The sequence below is a fragment of the Clavelina lepadiformis genome, chromosome 7 (assembly GCF_947623445.1).
Source record: "Clavelina lepadiformis chromosome 7, kaClaLepa1.1, whole genome shotgun sequence".
NCBI lineage: Eukaryota > Metazoa > Chordata > Ascidiacea > Aplousobranchia > Clavelinidae > Clavelina > Clavelina lepadiformis.
This window is the reverse complement of record NC_135246.1, coordinates 10,499,649-10,520,020: the sequence shown is the minus strand read 5'-3', so window position 1 is coordinate 10,520,020 and position 20,372 is coordinate 10,499,649. Positions and strand designations below refer to the sequence as shown.

The 20,372-nt window shown below is 34.9% G+C and overlaps 2 protein-coding genes and 1 long non-coding RNA gene across 3 annotated transcripts; 2 read left to right on the top strand and 1 right to left on the bottom strand.

Moving 5' to 3' along the window:
• The first annotated feature begins 685 nt into the window (after positions 1 to 685).
• LOC143465434 (uncharacterized) lies at positions 686 to 2,858 on the top strand. Its single transcript, XR_013118620.1, has 3 exons — positions 686 to 1,821; positions 2,217 to 2,333; positions 2,458 to 2,858. It is a non-coding gene; the product is annotated as an uncharacterized LOC143465434 (long non-coding RNA).
• Positions 2,859 to 4,972: 2,114 nt separating this feature from the next.
• LOC143465936 (glutamyl-tRNA(Gln) amidotransferase subunit A, mitochondrial-like) lies at positions 4,973 to 8,887 on the bottom strand. Its single transcript, XM_076964470.1, has 10 exons — positions 8,653 to 8,887; positions 8,177 to 8,325; positions 7,624 to 7,812; positions 7,155 to 7,298; positions 6,537 to 6,712; positions 6,271 to 6,383; positions 6,113 to 6,205; positions 5,792 to 5,871; positions 5,567 to 5,701; positions 4,973 to 5,375 (listed from the first exon to the last, which is right to left on the bottom strand). Exons 1-10 carry the CDS (start codon positions 8,689 to 8,691, stop codon positions 4,994 to 4,996), a joined length of 1,500 nt encoding a protein of 499 aa, XP_076820585.1. The 5' UTR covers positions 8,692 to 8,887; the 3' UTR covers positions 4,973 to 4,993.
• A 2,902-nt stretch (positions 8,888 to 11,789) lies between these two features.
• LOC143465431 (alpha-L-fucosidase-like) lies at positions 11,790 to 18,813 on the top strand. The gene is made up of 9 exons (XM_076963720.1): positions 11,790 to 11,948; positions 12,277 to 12,389; positions 15,118 to 15,294; positions 15,383 to 15,533; positions 15,616 to 15,862; positions 15,960 to 16,160; positions 16,585 to 16,671; positions 17,230 to 17,474; positions 17,899 to 18,813. Exons 1-9 carry the CDS (start codon positions 11,893 to 11,895, stop codon positions 18,257 to 18,259), a joined length of 1,638 nt encoding a protein of 545 aa, XP_076819835.1. The 5' UTR covers positions 11,790 to 11,892; the 3' UTR covers positions 18,260 to 18,813.
• Positions 18,814 to 20,372: the final 1,559 nt, after the last annotated feature.

The window sequence follows — 20,372 nt, the reverse complement described above, 5'->3', positions numbered from 1 at the left end:
ACCACAAAGATGCGCCTTAATTTCTGTAAAAACACATAAGTAGTCAATATAATTAACTTTTTTTACAAAATAGTTTTAAATTCTTACCACAAAACGTAATAAAAATGACCGGTGGTGATTGTTTTATGATAAAAAGATAGTCGGTCGCGTAACAACACAAGCAAAATGAGCTATTTCTGGGTGCGCAGCGTCAGAGGCGGAGACCGATGTAATAATTGTCGGCTGTTCCATTTCACTCCCTTCAACCTGGATCATGTGTTTTTGCAATTACGTTGGTTCTCGTGAAAGATAATCCAACATTGGCGGCCTGTCGTCAGGACCTCACTCGATAACCTAGAAGTGCTTTGTACACGACTCAGGCGCAGTCAGCAGAATACTCACTGGCGAGTGAGTCTTACCCACCGCCTTATCGCACCTTAACTTGGCATATTGTGCTTTTGCATCAATCAGTCTACCTCTGTTTGCGTTTGTTTATTTTTTCAAATATTTTTGGCATACATTTAAAAGAATTTGCATGATAAATTTTGTATAAGCTGTATTTAACTTTTCACTTAGTTCATAATTTTTATTGCCGGGATGATACGGTTTTCCTAAGTCAAATGAAATGGTTTTGTTGGAGTTAACGGGCATGTGGTGCTCCCAGAGAACGATGTTAGGGCGAATCGGAGCGCTCTTTCGCTTGATTTATTACGAAGGGCCCGAAGCGTACAAAGCGCTCTTTTCGATATACGCAGCAACGAAAACAGCGTAAAATAAACAAGGCAGTATTTGCCTCCCGGGTTGTGCGACCTTTTCAGCAGAGAGAGGGAAACGCTGGCTTTATTACAGCGTATCCTGCCGTGTCAGTAGGCGGCTGTTCTAAGCGGCTGTTCCGAGAAACCAACAACTCACGACATTGCTTCATCAACAAAACTAGATATCGCGCCTCACTGGCGGGCCACTGCTGAACTAAAATCATCACAATATCAAAAATTTTATTGCGGATCGGTGTGCGCGGATAAAATCAAGTATTTTAGGGGTAAAAACGTCTGAAACAGGGGTAAAACAAGCGGAAAACAGGGAGTAAAACCGTTTGTTTCAACCGGTTTTTTATGGAGGGAGTGAAAATATACGCGACCTGAACAGCCGAGCTAGCTCGAATGAACGTTGTTGAGTTTTCAGAGGTTGGCTTTTGCGTGCTGTTCTGTCTGACAGTCCCCATAACAAAAAACACGCCGATCTGGTCTAAAAACCTGAAGTTATTGGACCGCGAATAGCTTTGTTGAAACACTCAACCATTCAAAAACGGATTATACGATCTATGACTTGAGTTGCGTAGAACATGTATAACATCCACATATAGCGTATATCGACGTTTATTTCACACTGCATTGGCACTATATTTGTACAGTTTTTACACATATTCGTGTTACTGCTCATTACAAGTTTGTGTTGTGTAATATTGCGTATTTTGTTATTACCTTTGTCACGAAAAAGTACCTACCGCTTGTTTACGTTTAAAAGTAGAGGTGTTCGTTAACAACAGAGAGTATCATCGGCACTTCTGTGCTCAATCACTTCTGTGCTCAATCACTTCTGTCCCATTTACGGTTAAAGAGGATGAACACAAAAATTTACGATTGGTAGAAGTGCGAAAATTGAGTGAGGTGGGAATCTTTACAGTAAATGGTTACCAGCAGTCAGCCTAATCCATTGTCTGTGGGAGATTTTGCACATTTTCTTAGATGTGCCAACACAACAAAAGAAAGCCTGGTTCGCTGTGCCCAAGTTTCTCTGTTGTTCAAACCAAGCTAAGGTTGTTTAAGCATGCCTACCACAAAGGTATCGTATTTAAATTTTTATAGTAATGCAACATTGTTGCTTGAAAAATGCAGATGAATGGATAAGGAACCGTATTTGTAACATAATCGTTAATGTTCTTACAATCTAATTGACCTACTATGAAATGCTATAGCAGCTATACTGTTTACTATACAGTACAGTACTGTGCTTCACTTGCATATCACCATCGCTATATTCAATGCATTTGGTCAGATCAGTATTTATTCAGAGTTAAATCTTACGGCAATATACCTACTACCTAACTAACCGGATTTGCCAATAAAAAGTTTATCGTATAACATTTTGGTCTCAAGTAGCAGTGTATAAATGCATGTCCATACCGGTATCGAGTACTGTATTGAGGAGTTATTACGTCATAATTTTTTTCCATTCAGGTCTTGATGGGAATCTTGTTTTAGAATTACGGTATTGCAACCGCAATTACACCATATCAATCGTTCAAATTTGTAAGGACTATGATTACACTCTGAAGCATCGGAGGCGTATTTCGGGTAAAGCTAACCATTAAAGCGTTAATCCATTAACGTAATCAATATAGTACAGTTTAACTTTAAGAGGCGCAGCTAAACCTAAAATTTACAAATAACGTATTGTATACGTGTCTATTCTTTGCAGGTCTTATCTGTTGCGTGGTGACTAGAAGAGGAAATAAAATCTAAGAGTCCAGCTACTCTTTGTGCTTAGAAACTCTGGTTATAAACCTTTAGTACAACGTGTTTGCAATACTTAAAGCTTCAATTTGTATCAAGTGCAAAAAGTCGGAATTTTAAATTTTAGGCCAAGATGCTTAATTTTGATTTAAATTTTAGAAAAATTGCACAAAGAACTTTTTGCCAAGGTGTTGGGAAAAGTCCGCAGATTCAGGCCACCTGTCCCACCATACTAGATAACTAACAGTTGGGAAAAAAACGTGATATGTGCTTGATCGAAAGAAAATTATTCGTATTTTTTCAATTATGTAGTAATACAATTGATTCTTTTTTGTTGATCCAAAAAGTTCGAGAAAAACATCGTCTTTTAAAGTCTGCCTGCTGAGATATTAAGCAAGTTTTTAGGTATAACATTGGTTGGCTACATATTGTTTATTTCGGCTCCAAAAAGTTCAATTTTGAACTTGAACTCAAAAGGGTGTGTCCAAATTGTTGACTTTTTAGTAACAAGAAAACCCTTGGTGACTACTAATTATACAGGAATAATGTCAGTGTAAATGGTTTAGAATTTGCATGGCTTGTTTGTATATTGACCTCTTTTTTCCATAACGAATCAATTTACAATTTCTTCCCAGTTACAGGACTAACCGAAGTTGAACTAAGTTATAGAAAGACTATATGCGGAATATGATATTCCCAAAATCAATCATTTGAACTTAAACCAAGCTTTGACACCAAAAAATAAAATAAAAAAAAAACAAAACGATATAAATCTTCATCCACAAAACTTATGTGACATGGCCTTGCTTGTGTCAACTTTTTGTGGAAATGGCTTAGCCGTTATGCTAAAACTCCCTTTTTAATTGTGAAAATATATTTGCAATTGTATATGAAAGTCAGAAAACAACGTGAGGACGGTTTATCGGTGAAATTATAATCGTCGCAATTCAGACGAATGAAGCCAGAAATACAGCGATGAATGATAATGTAAATGTGACATGAACATAGGCTGGAACACACGACGTATAGCTAACACACATTTGTGCATAATAGGCCTACTGTAGTGTGAATTAGTACACGTAAAATCACAATGTGAATGTTCATAATGTTTAACTTGTCATCAAACTCAACGTCAGAGTAACATATTACCTTAGATAATCTTCCAAAATTTTCTAAGATTCGAAATAACGCTATTTTGCAATTTGGACTTTATTACTTGATACTTCTGACAGTTTATCCAGTTGGCCATTGGAAGCAGAAAAGCAAGTTTTACTCCATCTGGCTCAAGCGGTGCAGAATCATCGAGGAGCTTAAGTCGGGCAAAAATGGGGATAAATGTTTCTATACTATTCCATATCATACCGCCTTTTGCTATAAGGTAATCATGTAGAGATAAACAGTACATAAATCTTATGGGCAACGAATTGCCTTTACTCGTAAGGCTGTAGCGTTACCTAGCGGAAAAATTTACATGTCACGCTTTTCACCATGTGGCTAGCAAGCATCTACACCAGTGATTTTTAATGAAAACCATTTAGCTCATTAAGGGAGAAATTTGAATCGTTCGAGGTAGAACTTTGGCTATAAAGCTGGAAAATCAAAAACTGAGGAGGATTTCAAATTCATTGCTTGCGCGCCCATATCATATTATTAATTAAACTTATTTACCAGTTACAGTAACCTAAGCAGTGCATTGAAACAAATGACTCTCGGAATGAGCAGCGAGGACGATTATTCGGGTTCATGCGAATCACAAATATCATAAAATTGGACTCAAACGAAACCCGAATATATTCGTATCAGTACCAAATTATAAAATTTCATCAAAAAGTTACCACATTTTGCTTGTAACGTGACATAATTGCTAAAAATTAATGATCAAATCTGGATCTGAAAAGTGAAATCCTTAAGTAAATGACCTCCAGTAAGACATGTTGACTCTAGTTTAAGTTAGCAAGGAAAAATAGGTCATCATTTCTCAGTGTTTACCAAAGTCCATTAGTTTATAAGTTATTATATTCTGATTCGCCATCGTGGGTATTTGTGTTCTCCTGAATCTTACCGAATCCTACACACTGGTGATATTGGAAAGGACTACGACACCTAACGACTATGTATACACTATTATTAATGTTTTTGTTGTCGAATTTATTGAGTGTAAGCATAGGTGACCTTATCTCCCCCAGGAAAGTGTTCATTGAGATGATGTCTCTTCAACAAAGTAGGAAAGTTAACGCGTGCTCGTGTATAAGACGACTTTGTGCGCGATGTCAGCTCTGCCAATTTGCCGGAAACTGTCAAAGTACATCCGTTGTGATGTTAAGGTGAGCGAACGCTTAATTCGGAAAACATTTTCGCAAATTATTTCGCCGCAATGTGACTGACTTTTATCAACATCGAAAAGAAGAGCTGTTCCACTTTCTAAATATTTGGACAATAAATTACACATTACACGACCAACAAAAATACACCGACAGAGATGCACTTTTCAAAAATTATATTCAAAAATCAAATTTTGGATGTTGAAAAGAAGAAGCATTTTCTAAAAATTTCGCAGCACGCAGCAAAGTCCCTTCATTAAAATTGCTCGCTAACAGTTGTAAACTAATAGGTAACTTCGCCTGGGACAAGCGTACAGGAACAGATATGGCAGGCACACCAGCCATATTTGCAGATTGTGTGTAGATGTCATGCTCCACGGTTCGGTAACTGTTGGTTTTCTGAGCAAACGTCTTGTATTGTGGAGCCGTGGATACTGTTACTGGTGCCAGTAAAACGTCTACCCCGGAATTTTTACCGCTGCCTTTATCAAAAACTTTCTTAATGTCGGTTTGAATAAGTCGGCGAACTTTTTGCGCTTTCTCGTAATATTTTCTGTAGTTCCTGTAACAGAAAAATGATCAGGGTGTATATTTTTAGTATTTCAACTGGCGTGACATCTAAGTCGATTCATAAAATACTTGTGTAAAATATAGTTCACTGCAGAAGAAGTATCATAGACATACAGTAGATTATGAATGACTGAGCAAATGTATTTATGGCCTGATGGCAAAATGCTAAAAATAAACACATACCGCCTTAGGAGAAAATAATTTCCGGCTGTAATTCTTCCTCGAACACTTTCATTAAAACCTTCGTTTCTACTTTTTGCGTACATTTCCTCCGTAAAACCTCCATCTGACCGATGTCCATACTGTAGTCCATCATACCTGTTAAAAAATACAAGGTCATAAACGCATAGTTTTGCATTTGTACAGGAGGTAAACTGAGAAAACGTAACTGCAGTGTTAATATTTTACCTTGCCATGTTGGACGCCACTTCACCGCAACACAGAACATGATAACAAACTATCGAATATTGTGTGTGGGGTAAACTCACCTAAAAATTTGGTGAGCTAATCATTCACTTAACAACAAAAACCTTGCAAGTGCCAGCAAAAACAGTTTTATAACGATGTAAGTACCTATTATTTATTTAATATATGTTACATGAGTAGCTTCCAGTGTTAAACCAGTATCTAAACCAAATCAATCTAGTGTATTTTAAGTAAAGCGAAGTTAATTTACCGAAGAACGTAAAGCCATTAGTTACTCAATCACTAACCAAATAAATTGTTCACCTCAACAACTTTTGCACCATTATTAGAGAATGTGTCAGCTGCCCACTTCCAGCAATCTATAATCTCAGGTGAAACATCTGGTCCATAATATTGCTTGTAAAAAACAAATAATCAAAATTTTTTTTGAAAATTACTAAATCTTTAAATGTTGAACACACCTTTGGAATTCCCACGACCAAATCTTTAACGGAAGGATTTTCCTCCATCACCACTTTTTCAACTTTACCTTGCACTGTCGTAGAATCTCGAGGGTCATTACCAGATAATATGTCTGTATGAAAGCGATTTAAGAAAATAGTTTCATCCAAAATGCTTGGAACAAATTAAAATAAGGTCATAAATTAGATGTTACTTTAAGAACTATCATCATTCACTATTCAATACCTTGGCTAGAAAAATGCAAATAAATAATAAGTAGACCAACTGTAAATAAACACCACATCGTCAACACAACGAGCTAAAATTCCTGGAACATCCATGGAGTTGACCAAGGAAATAAGGCCATGTCTTGAGAGGGAACCATAGGTTGGTTTCAAGCCAACAACACCACAGAATGAGGCAGGTAGTCGAATAGAGCCACCAGTATCTGAACCTAGCGCACTGAATTAAGAACTTTTTATTTCATTTCTATCTGGTATTGAACCGAAGTTTTTTATTGTACGCAAAATTATAAGTTTGATCATATTTACTTGAAATATAATGATTTGTTAAGATATATAAACAATTGAGTGATAATATTATTGGTTCTGCAAGGAACTTTTTACATTCTACACTTTTCATTTACTCATTTCACAGCAAACATAGGATACTTTTCCAGTATGTTGTTGCATTCAGACCCAATTTCAATACAGTACATACAGCACCACAGATCATTTCACTTCATGCTTGGATTTAATACATACACACAGTCATACACACACAATGCACAATAGAACATACTTACATTCAATACATTAATGTTAACACAAATAATGACAAGCAACTGAGCTTAAAGCTGAATGTACAAACGAATAACATTGAATTCTTAAAATCAAAAACTTACAAATAAGATGCTCCAGTTGCCACAGCAACTGCACTTCCTCCTGAACTGCCTCCAGCAATATACCAATCATCTGGATTTGGATGTTGAAAATCATATTGCCAAGGGTTGCGAGTTGGACCAATGATAGAGTCCACAGTACCAACTCTATCAACACAAATTTTTATGACATGCAGGTAAACAAACAAACCGCACATGATAATCTGATGTGATATGCATGCATGTGTGCTAAATTGTTACAGATGGTAAATTTGTACCAAAAAGTGAATGCATAATTCATACTTTAATGAAATACTAGACATAATATTGTCATTTTGTTTGGTAAGAAAGATACATTCAGTAGCAGAGGTACAATGGAATACTACGAGTGAACACTGTATGCAATATTATGATACAACATAAAATCTTACTATTAAAGGAAACAATATATTTTAAAAAGTTTAACAGAATAATATAAACTTCATCAGCATACCCCATAGCAAACTCATCTAAATTAGTTTTTCCCATTAAAGTACCACCAGCATCTGTAAGTTTTTTAACCACAGTCGCACTATAAGTTGGGACATAATTTCTTAACATGTTTGAAGCACAAGTGGTGGAAATGTTTCTGGTGCTAAAATTATCTTTCACAGCAAAGGGAATTCCTTTCAAAATGGATGATCTGTAAAATATAAAAATAGCAATTACGCAAAATCTTATTGTATTTTTTTAGTTATTTTTTGCCATTGACTGTGGGGAACGAAAAAGAATAGTGCTAGCCTTGTTACAGCATGCTAAAACAAGAAACATACGCCCACAACAAACAACCAATGATATAATTAATGAAATACCAGTACTGTGCTTTCTGCTATAATGCCTTTACTATTTTACGTAGAAATTTATCTGCGTATCACTATCTTTGTATTAACATATGATTTCAAATTTATGGTGTTTACCAAAAGACAAATTTTTTAATCGGAACAGGAAAAATGCATTCCCCTAATAAATTTAAAAAACAATATTAAAATGTATAGTTTCATTCTTACCGGTCATCCTTAATGCAAAATTCTAAATTATCATTCTTTTCCACAACTGAGACAAAAGCATTTAGTGATTTGGTTTCATTAATCCTTGTGTATGTGCGGTGCAACAACTCTTCAGTTGAAATAACTCTATTTCTGAGCATCTGGAGAACCTACAAAAAAGAGGTAGGTATAAATAAATATGAAAGTATGTATACAGAAATTACAACACATATAAAATAATAATGCATAATCTCATAATGTAGGGCCTTGCAAGCAATAGGTATCATTTTTAGTGATGGAAATTTTGAACACAGTTCAAACGGTATTTATATCCATGCTCTACTTCAAACGTTACAGGTCTATGCTTTGAACTTTGTTGTTTAGGTACTTTCTTCCAACATAACTACAAATTATCTGCAGTTCGTTCAATTATAAACAGATTTGCAACCTACAATGATGCTCCTAAAGTTTGTTATAAGTATGAATAATAGTCTTACCGACACCAAAGGTTTCATCAGTACATCAGTTGAAGACATTGTTACGTTGTAAATAATGCTTGAATTTGTTTCAATAAAGATAATTCAGATAATTTTTGACATTATTTTTCATAGTTCCTTGTTAAATTTACTGAAATGCTATAACAAATCAATATTAACTTAAACCTTCATTCCAATCTATTTTCTAACTACACTTCAAATAAGCTCTAAATAACTATTTACCTACCGGTATGAAAAAGGTTTATTTTAAAATCTATGTGGCTTTAGTTATTTTAATTGAAAAAAAACATCATAACTTGAAAAGTATTTGCACATGACAAAAACCACATGCAATAAAAGCATATGCATCGTGCAATCCATGCAGAAAAACGCTGTAAAAAATGGAAGTTGATGGAAGGTGAACAAATTAGATGGAAGGCGTTAAGACCAAAAAACAAAATGCCAAAGGAATGAGACTGTATGTCATTGGAACAGGTTATAATCTTTTTTTGTTTAAGTCAAATCGTTATCTACTCGAAACAATTCAAGTAAAAGGTCTGCCTGTTTTAATTCAAATTGAACTTAAGCTAAGAGTTTAATTTCTTATAGTATACTTCGTTGTTCAAACGTGGCTTTTGATTTAATGGTTGGCGCCTTTTTAGACACAATTTAGAAGGCAAAAAGGAAAGTGCTTTCTTTTGAGTGATGAAAAAAAGCTTTAACAAGGTAACCAAAACCCTTTGAGCATAACCATTTTCTCTTCCGCTTAAAAGGCCTACTTTCGATGATCGGTATGTAATTTTAATAAGTCTACTATAATTCAGAAAACCAGTTAGGATTTTATAGTAGTCTATGTGATTAGACTACTATATAGACTACTATAAGATGGACTGAACACTTTCACCTGATCGAAACGATTAAATGCAAATAAAACTTAAACAATAATCGGTACTCTAGTCACTCTGCTATAATTTAGTAATCTAATTATGATTTTATACAGTCGTGGTGCATGGTGTGATCAAGCAAAGCATTTTGAAAGCGGTTATTCCCCTAACTTGTTTTGTGTTAAACAATTAAATCAAAAATTTTAAAAACTCTTTACTATAGCAGTTGTTCATATTTGGTATTTCTAAACATATCTTCCATTCTACATCTATTTATAAAAGCTTAGCTTAAAGCTAGAATACAAATAAAATTATTACAAAAGTAGCAAAAGAATATTTTGTATCCGCTTTAGTGCCAGTTTGCTTGGATCTTTTTTGTTTTGATTGGGGTCATTGACCTCTGATAACAAAGCAGAGTCAAAACAAAGGAAAGAAAACGACATACATACATTTCCTTGTCGCACAGAATAGCCTAGTCAGTTTGTGCACATGATGATGGAAAACGCTTGTATTGTTGCAACTTGCAAGTATGTCGAAATCTGGTTTGTTATCTTAGGTGCTTGCACACATAGCCTACTACTCCTGTTCTATTAAAAACTTTTAAACATAGTAACATCTTATTTGTTTGCTGCTTTATGTGCTATGATTAAAAAAAATTGAAAACAGTCATCATAAATTCCTTGACTGTAGCCTATGGCCGTTCTCATCAATTTGAGGTTTTGATGCATAAGCATTTAGCAAGAAATAGAGTGTTTTTTTATATGATATACATGTATTTATGTTTATAGCACTGAGTGTGTTCCACGATCAGATGGTTACCGGTCATCTTTAGAGCTTTCAATAAAATGGGTATCATTGGTACTTGGTAATCAGGGTATTCATAATTCTAGAACTAAAGGAAGACTTGAACCGATAAATTCGGTAATGACTTTTTATCGCTCAGCACTGACTAAGTGGAACTTATCTTTGTGCAAGTTGGACTATGAAAGAAACACGCATCTAGGTTAACAGTATATTTGACTGTTGATTTTTCTATCACGATTTTGAAATTTAAAACTGTTTACCAGGACCAAGCATAACTATAGTACCTTGCCCAAGTACATTACAAAGGCAGCTCACTCGCTAGGCATCGAACTTAAATTGCATCATTGTTAGCTGGGTTTTCTAATTGCTCAGCCACCGAGCCTACAAACTGATTAAAAAATTCGGAAATTTCAAACTAGCCTAATTTATTAATTTCGAAAATGACAAGTGCTGTGACTTATTCAAATTCATTGAATATTTGCCCACTGGGTGATGCAATAACTTATATTGTGCAACTGATGTCTGGATAATGCCATTGTTTAAAGATTGATTTGTGCTAGACCTTTGCTTTGTGCACAGCACAAAGAGGTTATATTAAGAAATGTATTTACAAAAAGTGACTCTGGCAATTGTGACCATACAATTATAGATAGAAAGTGTAGAGCTTTTATGAAACCTTACACCTAAAAATACTGCCTTGTCTAATTGTGTAAGTTGGCAAATTAAGCTTAGTTCGCCAGAGTTGGGCATGCAACGTTTTTGAGGGGCACCCATTTTTACAGAGCCATGATGCCCAAAGGAATCCACCCAGAAAAATAAAGGGTATTTACTGCTTGATGGCGTTAAAAATAAAATGCTATTGGCGATTAATATCCAACTACTCAAAATTCTTTCATAAATTTTTCATTGCTTTATTCAATAAGTTGTTTTTTTGATAAAAACTACATTTGTTTCTGTTGGCAAAAATTTTTCAATTGCTGTTTGCTGAAGATAAACCAGTGACACATTTATGCAGCTATTTCAACATGTCGGGCAGCTGTTTAAACAGGCCCATTAAACTGGTTTGTGTTGTCTGTTTCCTGTGATATGCATTATAGTGAATTTTGCAAGATTTTGGTGGCACTCTTAGTCCCAACCGCAGCATATATATGTAGTTTTGCAAGGTTGGCAGAGAAAACAGGGTATTTGTTACATGATTTTAACAAAGATATCCTCCTGACTCGGCATAAGTTTGATGTGCCCATCTGAAGAGATGCAGAAAATTTAAAAGATCTCTGTAGGGCAAGCAACATAACTGTGGTTATTTTACAAGTTTTAGATTTTGCAAATTATCTGGTCATAATTATGTTCAGGTTGTTGGTTTCTTACTGTTGTACACCTGTATTTATGCAAATAAACATAGTAACACTATTTTTATGGTACCTTTAGTGATGCCATTTAAAGATTATCAACCTGAAGCCAAGTATTTTCAAGAAGAATGCAGATACTGTAAAAATGTTTATGCAAATATTGTATAATAATAAATTATTTCTTGCTTTTTCAGGAAAGTTTTTACAACAAGTTATACTGCAACATGTTAAAGCTTGGTATATGCTTATGTGTGTTGGCTTGTTTTGTTTTGATAGACAGGTAAGTTTTGCAAATTTCTGTGCACATGTCGAAGTAACATGTTTTTATTATTTTTCAAAACATATTTTTTTGTACTATAAAAGTGTTTTTAATGTGCAAGCTGTTTTCTCTCTAACTTCATTGTATAACTTACCGGCATATATATAGAATTTATTTTACGAGTTGCTGCAAGATTTAGAAAGTTTGGAAATATTACCCATTTTAAACCAAACCGATGCATAATGAAATCGCTGTTGTAACTTTTATTCAATTTTGCGTATCATTTTGTATGAATGAATTAATTATCGATAGTACAAGTGATCTATGAATTATGTATTGTTATATACAGATCTGAAAGCATAATTTATGAGCCAACATGGGAATCGTTAGACAAAAGACCTCTTCCTGATTGGTTTGATTTTTCCAAGTTGGGAATATTTATACATTGGGGTGTTTTTTCAGGTATATATAAAATAATCTTTTGCTGAACTTTGTCTCAAACTTTCCGGTTTAACTTCTATAATTTGTAGTCTTAATTTGCACATGATTATAGAGTCATTCCCTGTATTACCAACCATGCCTTGTAACCACTAGTCATAGATGGTTTGGATATATGTCGTAGAGCTTCAAAAAATTTGAAATTAAAAAAAAATTTTTTTTAACTATCTCAAGCCGTTTTTGAGTTATTGCGATTTGAAATTTCCACCGCTTGAGGGATATTAGGTTGGTGAGCACTGGTCACGCTTAGTGATTTTCTTTAATATCTCTATTTCTGAAGTTATAATAATGAAACAAATGTCGTTTTTACCATTTTTGGTGTCAAGGAATTCAATTCAGCAGTTGAAAAGTCTCTAAAACATCTCCTTCACGTAATAAATTAGGTTTTTTGAGTGAAGATCACAGGGTGAGTTGATAACGCAATTACAAAAATAGCAATGATCTCCGAAACAAAATTTTTACAGTTTTTTGTAGTTTGGTTCAAATATTATTCTATATCCAAAAATTGTCAATTTGTTTTTTGAGCTTAAAGAGAAAAATGAGTTTGAAAAACTGCACTACATTTTACAAAGTCAAGTTTGGGTCAACAGACACTATCATTCAACAATAACAAATGGCGGCACATGCAATTGATATTTTTTGAAATTCATTTTACCTATCACGATATTAATATTCTTATGTTTTCATAGATATAATAATTATACTTAACATATTATTAATATTCTGCTAAGCATTTGGCCTGATTCATATCACAATACAACATTTTTTGCAACCAGTCACGGTAAGTCTCCCTGTGATGGAATTGGGGGTACTGTCAAACGTTTGCCAAAACACAGCAAGTCTACATAGACCTGTATCTGATCAGATTACAACTACACAATCACTTTTTTGACACTGTTCTTCTTACATAAGTGGAATTGCATTTGAATTCTTGCATTCAGATGATTTACAAAAAAATAGACTTGAGATGGCATCCAGGTTTTTGTTGGGAATCACCATATGAGGAACACGATCATTCCATTACTTTGAGCCACTAACAAAATCCTCAGTTGGGTACAAACGAACCAGTGAAGGTAGTAGCTTCTCAGGTGTTCATTACTTTTCACACTGCAGCTGGGATAACATGCAAGTTGCTGTAAATGATTATATAGCTTGCAAGTATGATAGAAAGTGGTGGACAGAATTGATAGTATAAGTAGACATTGCTCAGCTGGATACACAAGTGCAATTCATGCACCAGGCCTTTCACACACATTTTTTGGCCCTCAATGGATGATATGTGCCGGGTTTCATTCCAGTAAATTTTCTGCAAAGTTGCTGGAAGGTATTACAGCATTTCTGCAGAAAGGTTTCAATGCAATCATGAATGCCTACGCTAATGGACAATGACGGTTAATTTTGACAAGTTGATTTGAGAAATGTTAACCTGTGATCTCTCCTAAAATTTTTAGGACTGCATATGTGCCCAACTCAGCTTTTCAAAAATATGCCCAATCTCCATTATAAAGGTCCTGTGCCTTAAATTAGCCTTTTTCTTATAGAAAATTGGCAAAACTTAACTTTTTGCAACAGTTAAGAAATTAATATTTATGCCTTCTATCACGTTTAATCAAAATATTTTTTGCATTTCAGTCAAAATATCCACATAAATCCATTATGACTACCTGAAGTCTGTGAATGTTCTATCATGTGTGAGTATAACTAGCAATTAAATCACCTGGCAGTAACAACGATACCAGAATTTGCCTACAAAGCATTGCTTGTGGTTAGGTAGTTGAGATCAATTTCTACTTTTGACTTGAATACGAATTCAATTTTCCAGTTTTATGAAGTGGCTTTGTCTTTAGCCCCACTGGATCAATTATGTTCAAGTGTTATAATATCACAAATAGTGCAGATGTTCAAATTCATTTTTCTCTTTAAGCTCAAAAAACAAGTCCCAATTTTTGGATATATGAAAAAAATTGAACCATACTACAAAATATTTCAAAAATTTTGTTTCGGAGATCATTGCTATTTTTGTAATTGCGTCATCAACTTGACCTTTGATCTTCATTCAAAAACCCTAATTTATTACGTGAATGAGATGTTTTAGAGACTTTTTATCTGCTGAAATAAATTCCTTGACCTTAAAAATGACATTTGTTTCATTATTCTACCTTCAGAAATAGAGATATTGAAGAAAATCACTAAGCGTGACCAGTGCTCACCAACGTAATATCCCTCAAGTGGTGGAAATTACAAATCGCAATAACTCAAAAACGGCTTGAGATATTTAAAAAAAAATTTTTTTTTCAATTTCAAATTTTTTGAAGCTCTACCTACAACATATATCCAAACCATCAAAATATGTGACTAGTGGTTACAAAATTAAAAAAAAATTGGTTGATTATACATGGAGTGACTCTATAACAAAGTGCCAATATTTTTAGACTTGTTTTTGTTTTGAAGTTGCATTCCACAATAAAACTTATAAAAACTGTTTCTTTAATTTCTGTAATTAGTGTAATATTTTCTCATCACCACATTTATTTAAGTCATAATTTACAAGTGCTGCTCACTTAAATGTATTCTATTGTTTAAGCTAAAGTCAAAAGTTATATGATCAGGAAATTACATATAATGCAAGTATTTTTGTAAGGAGCGTTGCGTAATGTGGTATAATGTACTTGCAACACACTCTCTTTTACAGCGCCAAGTTATGGCCACAGTCCAGCTTGGGGCTGGTATTATTGGAAAATCCAAAAAGTACCAGGTTGGCAAGTCTTCATGGAAAAAAATTATCGACCAGACTTCACTTATGCTGACTTTGCGAAAGACTTCACTGCGGAATTTTTTGAACCTGATGACTGGGCAACCTTGTTTAAACGTAGTGTTATGTTGTTATATGCTTAATAAAACGTTTTCTTCAAGTGGCAATACTAAATAATACTAAATAGCGTTAATATTCTTTTTAGTATCTGGAGCTAAATATGTTGTACTCACTGCAAAACACCACGAAGGTTATTGCAACTGGCATACTAATGTGTCCTCATGGAACTGGAACTCTGTTGATGTCGGCCCTCACAGGGATCTTGTTGGGGATCTGGCTCGCTCTATTAGAGCAAAGTCTGTTGCTTTTCTTGTTCCGATGTCAGTTAATGCTTTAAGGTATGTTGTAACACTTGGAATGGTTCAACTTCTTGTTTAGGACTAATCTTCATTTTGGTCTTTACCATTCCTTGTACGAATGGTTTAATCCACTCTATCTGCGAGACAAGGCCAACAATTACCAGACCAATGATTTCGTGATGGAGAAAACCCTTCCAGAGTTGTACGAAATTGTAAAAGCATACAAACCAGAACTTATATGGTCAGATGGGCAGTGGGAAGCACCCAGTTGGTACTGGAACAGCACCATTTTCTTGGCCTGGCTTTACAATCAAAGCCCCGTAAAGGCAAGTTTCCTGAAATGTCATGCATACTGTCTGCTTTGTGGTAAAACAGAAAAGTGTCATAGCATGAATATGCTTATAGTGGGAATTTGCCTGACAGGATACTGTTATTGTTAATGATCGTTGGGGCAATGATACAACCTGCAAACATGGAGGTTATCTGAACTGCGACGATCGGTTTAATCCTGGTGAAGTGCAAACTCGGAAATGGGAAAATGCAATGACTCTGAACAGAGATTCTTGGAGTTGGAGAAGGGACACAGATATTGGCCAGTTTTTGACCACTAAAGAGATGCTTAGCGTAAGTTGTATTTTAATTTTTTACCATAGCTTAATTTAAAAAAACCACATCCTGTTCAACAGCATGGATTTTAACCCCTTCAAAAAATTATTTTGAAGGTTATTTTTCTCTTTATCAATGCAATGAAACCAGTAACGGTACTTTAGTTGTTTTTTTTAAATGTAGCAGCCAATGCGATATTCATGTTAAACAGTTGTCACAGCAACTGTTTCAAAATAATGTTCTGTGCTGAGGATTTTATGGCACTTCATGTTATGTTATGCTTAACTTATGCAAATATTGTTGTACCAAATGGAGCATTGTAGCTGTTGGTATATTGTGATGTTGCAGACGTACCTTTGCATCACATGCATAAAATTTTATTGAGCAAGCACTCTTATGGCATTTTGTTATTTATGTACAGTTATTACTTTTATCTTTGCAGACTTTCGTTAAAACAATCAGCTGCGGTGGCAATATGCTGATGAATGTTGGACCTACAAAAGGTGGTGTAATAAATCCAATTTTACAGGTGAGAAATTTACTTTCTGCAGCATAATACGCCTTGAATCGTCGAATGCTATTTTTAGAACATGCACAGTGAATTAAGTTAAATATACTCTTTTTTAAGATCAACTAATTTTGTATGAGCATAGATATCAAGGATCTTGCTATTAACAGATCCCAAATCTGTACAGGCTGAAAACGTATTAATTATACCAATACAGTATATGGTTTGCAACAATAGTAATCGCTAAAAATTTGTTGTTTTTGTAAAAGTGCAGTTGATTGACTCCTGAAAACATGACTATTTTTGGTAGATAACGTTTAATGTAAGACACTTTGTCCTCTGCTAATGTTTTTTTTGAGTAATTGATTTAATTGCTAATATTGTATTTGGGTTCACAATGTTAGTCTTTGTATTTGTCCAAATCTTGCAATTGAGTCAGTATTTAGCGAATTTACCATATTTGAGTTTGTGCTGTCCTATTTCCGCTTGTATTGGAAACTGGCTTGACCTTTAATATCGACTCACTGAGAGTGCGTTTGTTGTTTGTTCAAAGGAAAATACAGCTATTTATTAATACAGGAGCGATTAATGGAAATGGGAACGTGGCTTGGTGTAAATGGAGGAGCTGTGTATGGGTCAAAACCATGGAGAGTTCCGAAGGACGCGATGAATTCAAATGTCTGGTACACTTGCCAACCTGACAGGGAGGTTCATGAGAAAGCAAAAGAAACCACGAGGAACCTTCGTAAGTCTCTTCTAGAAAATGAACAGCAGAATGAGAAGAGAAAAGAAAAGATAACTGCAGAGGAAAAACAGTGGCAAAAGTAAGTGATAACGTGTTTGTATTTTTGTGGTACTACATATACATTAGTAACAGTAACATTAACTCTCGCTTTTCTCAGTTAATATTTTATGTCATCATATGTGTTTAATAGAAACAGAATGTTGTATAACTCCAATCTAAAAACAATGCATCACAAGAGAGATACTAACTTTTTGAGTTTGAAACACTTGCGGTATTGTTATTTGGTGATAACCAGTTCTTAACTTAGGAAGTTAATCTTACAAATTCTAATCTAAAAAGTCACATGGTGCAATGAACAACTAAGTATACATTTGCTTCATGCCACATCATGCAAACGTACCTTGGTAAATTTCCACAAATTTAGTAATGAGATTGATAGATAATGCTCCCTACAAACGCGTGTGTGTTTTCTCATAAGCTAACATACATCATGCATTTTGCAGACATTTCCGTGAAAAGCGGGAGCTGGGAGATTGGATGGCCAAAGAAGATATTGTCGAAATTGATGTGGAAGAAATGGCAAAGGTTTACTTTGAGAAAAACCCCAAGCAAGAAAGTTCAGCGTCTGTACCAATTTTTGCTTTTGTCTTGGATTGGCCCAAATCTAACATCCTTCTTTTATCAGCCCCTACTAATGGCACAGATACGTCCAGGGTTGTTATGTTGGGTTCAGATGAAGTAGATATACCTTTGGATTGGGCGCCCTTGGAACCAACTGGTATTGCCATACAGATGCCACGAGTGCCAATATCTCGCTTGCCACACCATTTGGCCTGGGTTATCAGCTTATACGGGTTCTATTAAGCTTCAGGTCATTTTGTGACCCAGAGATTGATTCCATTACTAGATAATGGCTTTGTATCATTCATCATATCATTTGGTTTATGTTGAGAAAATATCTTCAGTGATTAGTGATCCTTGAGTTATTGGTTGCTTTTATCATCAGCAAGAAATGGTTGGAATGAATCAGATTGATTTACCCAGTAAACGCAGAATAAACTTGTTTGCTTTTTATGTTATTATTGTATCTTATGCAAAGTCATGTTACGCAGATGTTTTTTGAAATTATGCTGAAGGTGCTTTGGTGAATTTATACAGCTTACGTAGTAACATGGATTGAAGCATAGACTTTTTTTGATTTTTCATTATCATATCAATTCACTCGAACATTGTATTAATAAAATAAGTGAGTAATATGTATGTTAGTCTAATAGTCGGAGTTTGATGTAGTGTAGTAATGTTTCATGCCAATGTGCACTTTATTTTCATGAACTAACTCCATGTTACGTTGTTCTTGCCTATTAGGAATGTCGAAATGTGTATATAATTTATATATGCAATAAATTCTCCGTCTAGTAGCACCTCGTTTTTTTATCATAGAAGGCGTGGTTTTATTGCAGCATTCAAACCACCAATCTCTACCCAGATTAGCGTCGCGTGTTCATTCAGAATTCTGGTCTTCTGGTTAACTACATTATATATGCCTAATGCAGTACATAGTCATGATTAGTCGGGTATCGTTTTTCGAATGTCTCTGATTTCTGAACCGCTGTTTCAGAGCTAATAACTTCGTAGTGAATTGTTTTTCAGGTAGCAAGATTCGATTTCTTGCGCTTGTCGATAAATGAATGCCTACGATAATGTTATTCTCACAGAGCAATGCTTTTTCATAAGTCTTTATTTGGATACAGTTTCTTATTACCAATACTTCAATGTTGCATTGTGAGGTGTATTGTAACCTATAGTAAAAGCATTGTTTGAAATTTACAGCTACGCATGTCGACCTGTTACGGTGGGTTTTGTTTTCCCGTCCACTAATGTTCAGCATTGAAGCAATTTTCAACCATCTCTTGCTTGAACACACCACCTGTTCGTATGCTTAACTTCGCATTTTTAATTTATGTTTTGTGGGATAACTAATCATGGACTTTGTGGCCGTGCTAGTTGTTACCAGCGATTATTATCTTCATTGCGTTTGAGCAGGCTTTAAGCCTTTTCGGCTTGGTCGATTTTCCTCGTTCGTTAGCGCATGCTAAAAAAAACTGGCTTGAATTTTTTCGTACCTACCGCGCCTTCGACGAAAAATAAAATGATTGATTGACCACAACTTGTGCCCTTTACTAACAAAATTTTTTAGAAACGATTGCATCGCAACTTCCTTTCCTTTGTTATTGTTTTACTGTTGAAAATTGCTAAGCGAAAATGTAAATTTACTGATAAGATGCAAGCAAGCTCTGAAGAGACCCTTTTGACTTATGACGGTATCTTAACTTAATTTACCTGTTGAATTTTCTGACTATTGTTGCAGCAGTTAGAATACTTTCATCTTTTGCCGGTCGCAAGGTTTGGACATTACAACAGAAATAGCTTACAAGAAAAGGTTTTTATTATAAGTGCTGTACACTTTCTAGGACCTAATAGACAACCAAGAAACCTCAATTGATAACCCAGGCCAAGCCTGTATGCACCCAAACAACACGATACGAAGGAGGCCACGTTTATAGAGACCAGCAATTCTGATATTCATTTCCGTGAATCCGTAAATCGACATCTGAAGTATACTATTTTCATCGTCCGATCGAAACTGCAAGACAAACGACGCCAGCTTCAGCATCTTCATAAGTCAATTCTGCACTTACCATGTCAGAACAAGAAGAATTGCAAGAGATAATGACCTAAGACCGGACACCAAAAACTACTCAAGCTCCCAGTATCAGCTTCAGTGCCGGTTGTAGGATAAGGTCTCTTCAAGATCTTGATTTTTCCATTGTGCAAGACCCTGTCATAAGAAAGCTGCAAATTCAGCTTGTCAACCTTACTAGGTACCTCGACCACCTCCAGAGTCGTAGATTACCTTACGGCAGAAATTACTCCCTAAAGTGTAACGATACTACAATGTTTTACATTTTGGTTACAC

Coding starts and splice junctions, on each gene's coding strand:
- LOC143465936 (XM_076964470.1), bottom strand. CDS start 8,691: ATGTCTTCAACTGATGTACTGATGAAACCTTTGGTGTCG. Junction 7,813..8,176: donor TTTTGCATTAAGGATGACCG/GTAAGAATGAAA, acceptor TATATTTTACAG/ATCATCCATTTTGAAAGGAA. Junction 6,713..7,154: donor GCAACTGGAGCATCTTATTT/GTAAGTTTTTGA, acceptor TTCTTAATTCAG/TGCGCTAGGTTCAGATACTG.
- LOC143465431 (XM_076963720.1), top strand. CDS start 11,893: ATGTTAAAGCTTGGTATATGCTTATGTGTGTTGGCTTGTTTTGTTTTG. Junction 11,949..12,276: donor TGTTTTGTTTTGATAGACAG/GTAAGTTTTGCA, acceptor TGTTATATACAG/ATCTGAAAGCATAATTTATG. Junction 15,534..15,615: donor GCTCGCTCTATTAGAGCAAA/GTCTGTTGCTTT, acceptor CTTCTTGTTTAG/GACTAATCTTCATTTTGGTC.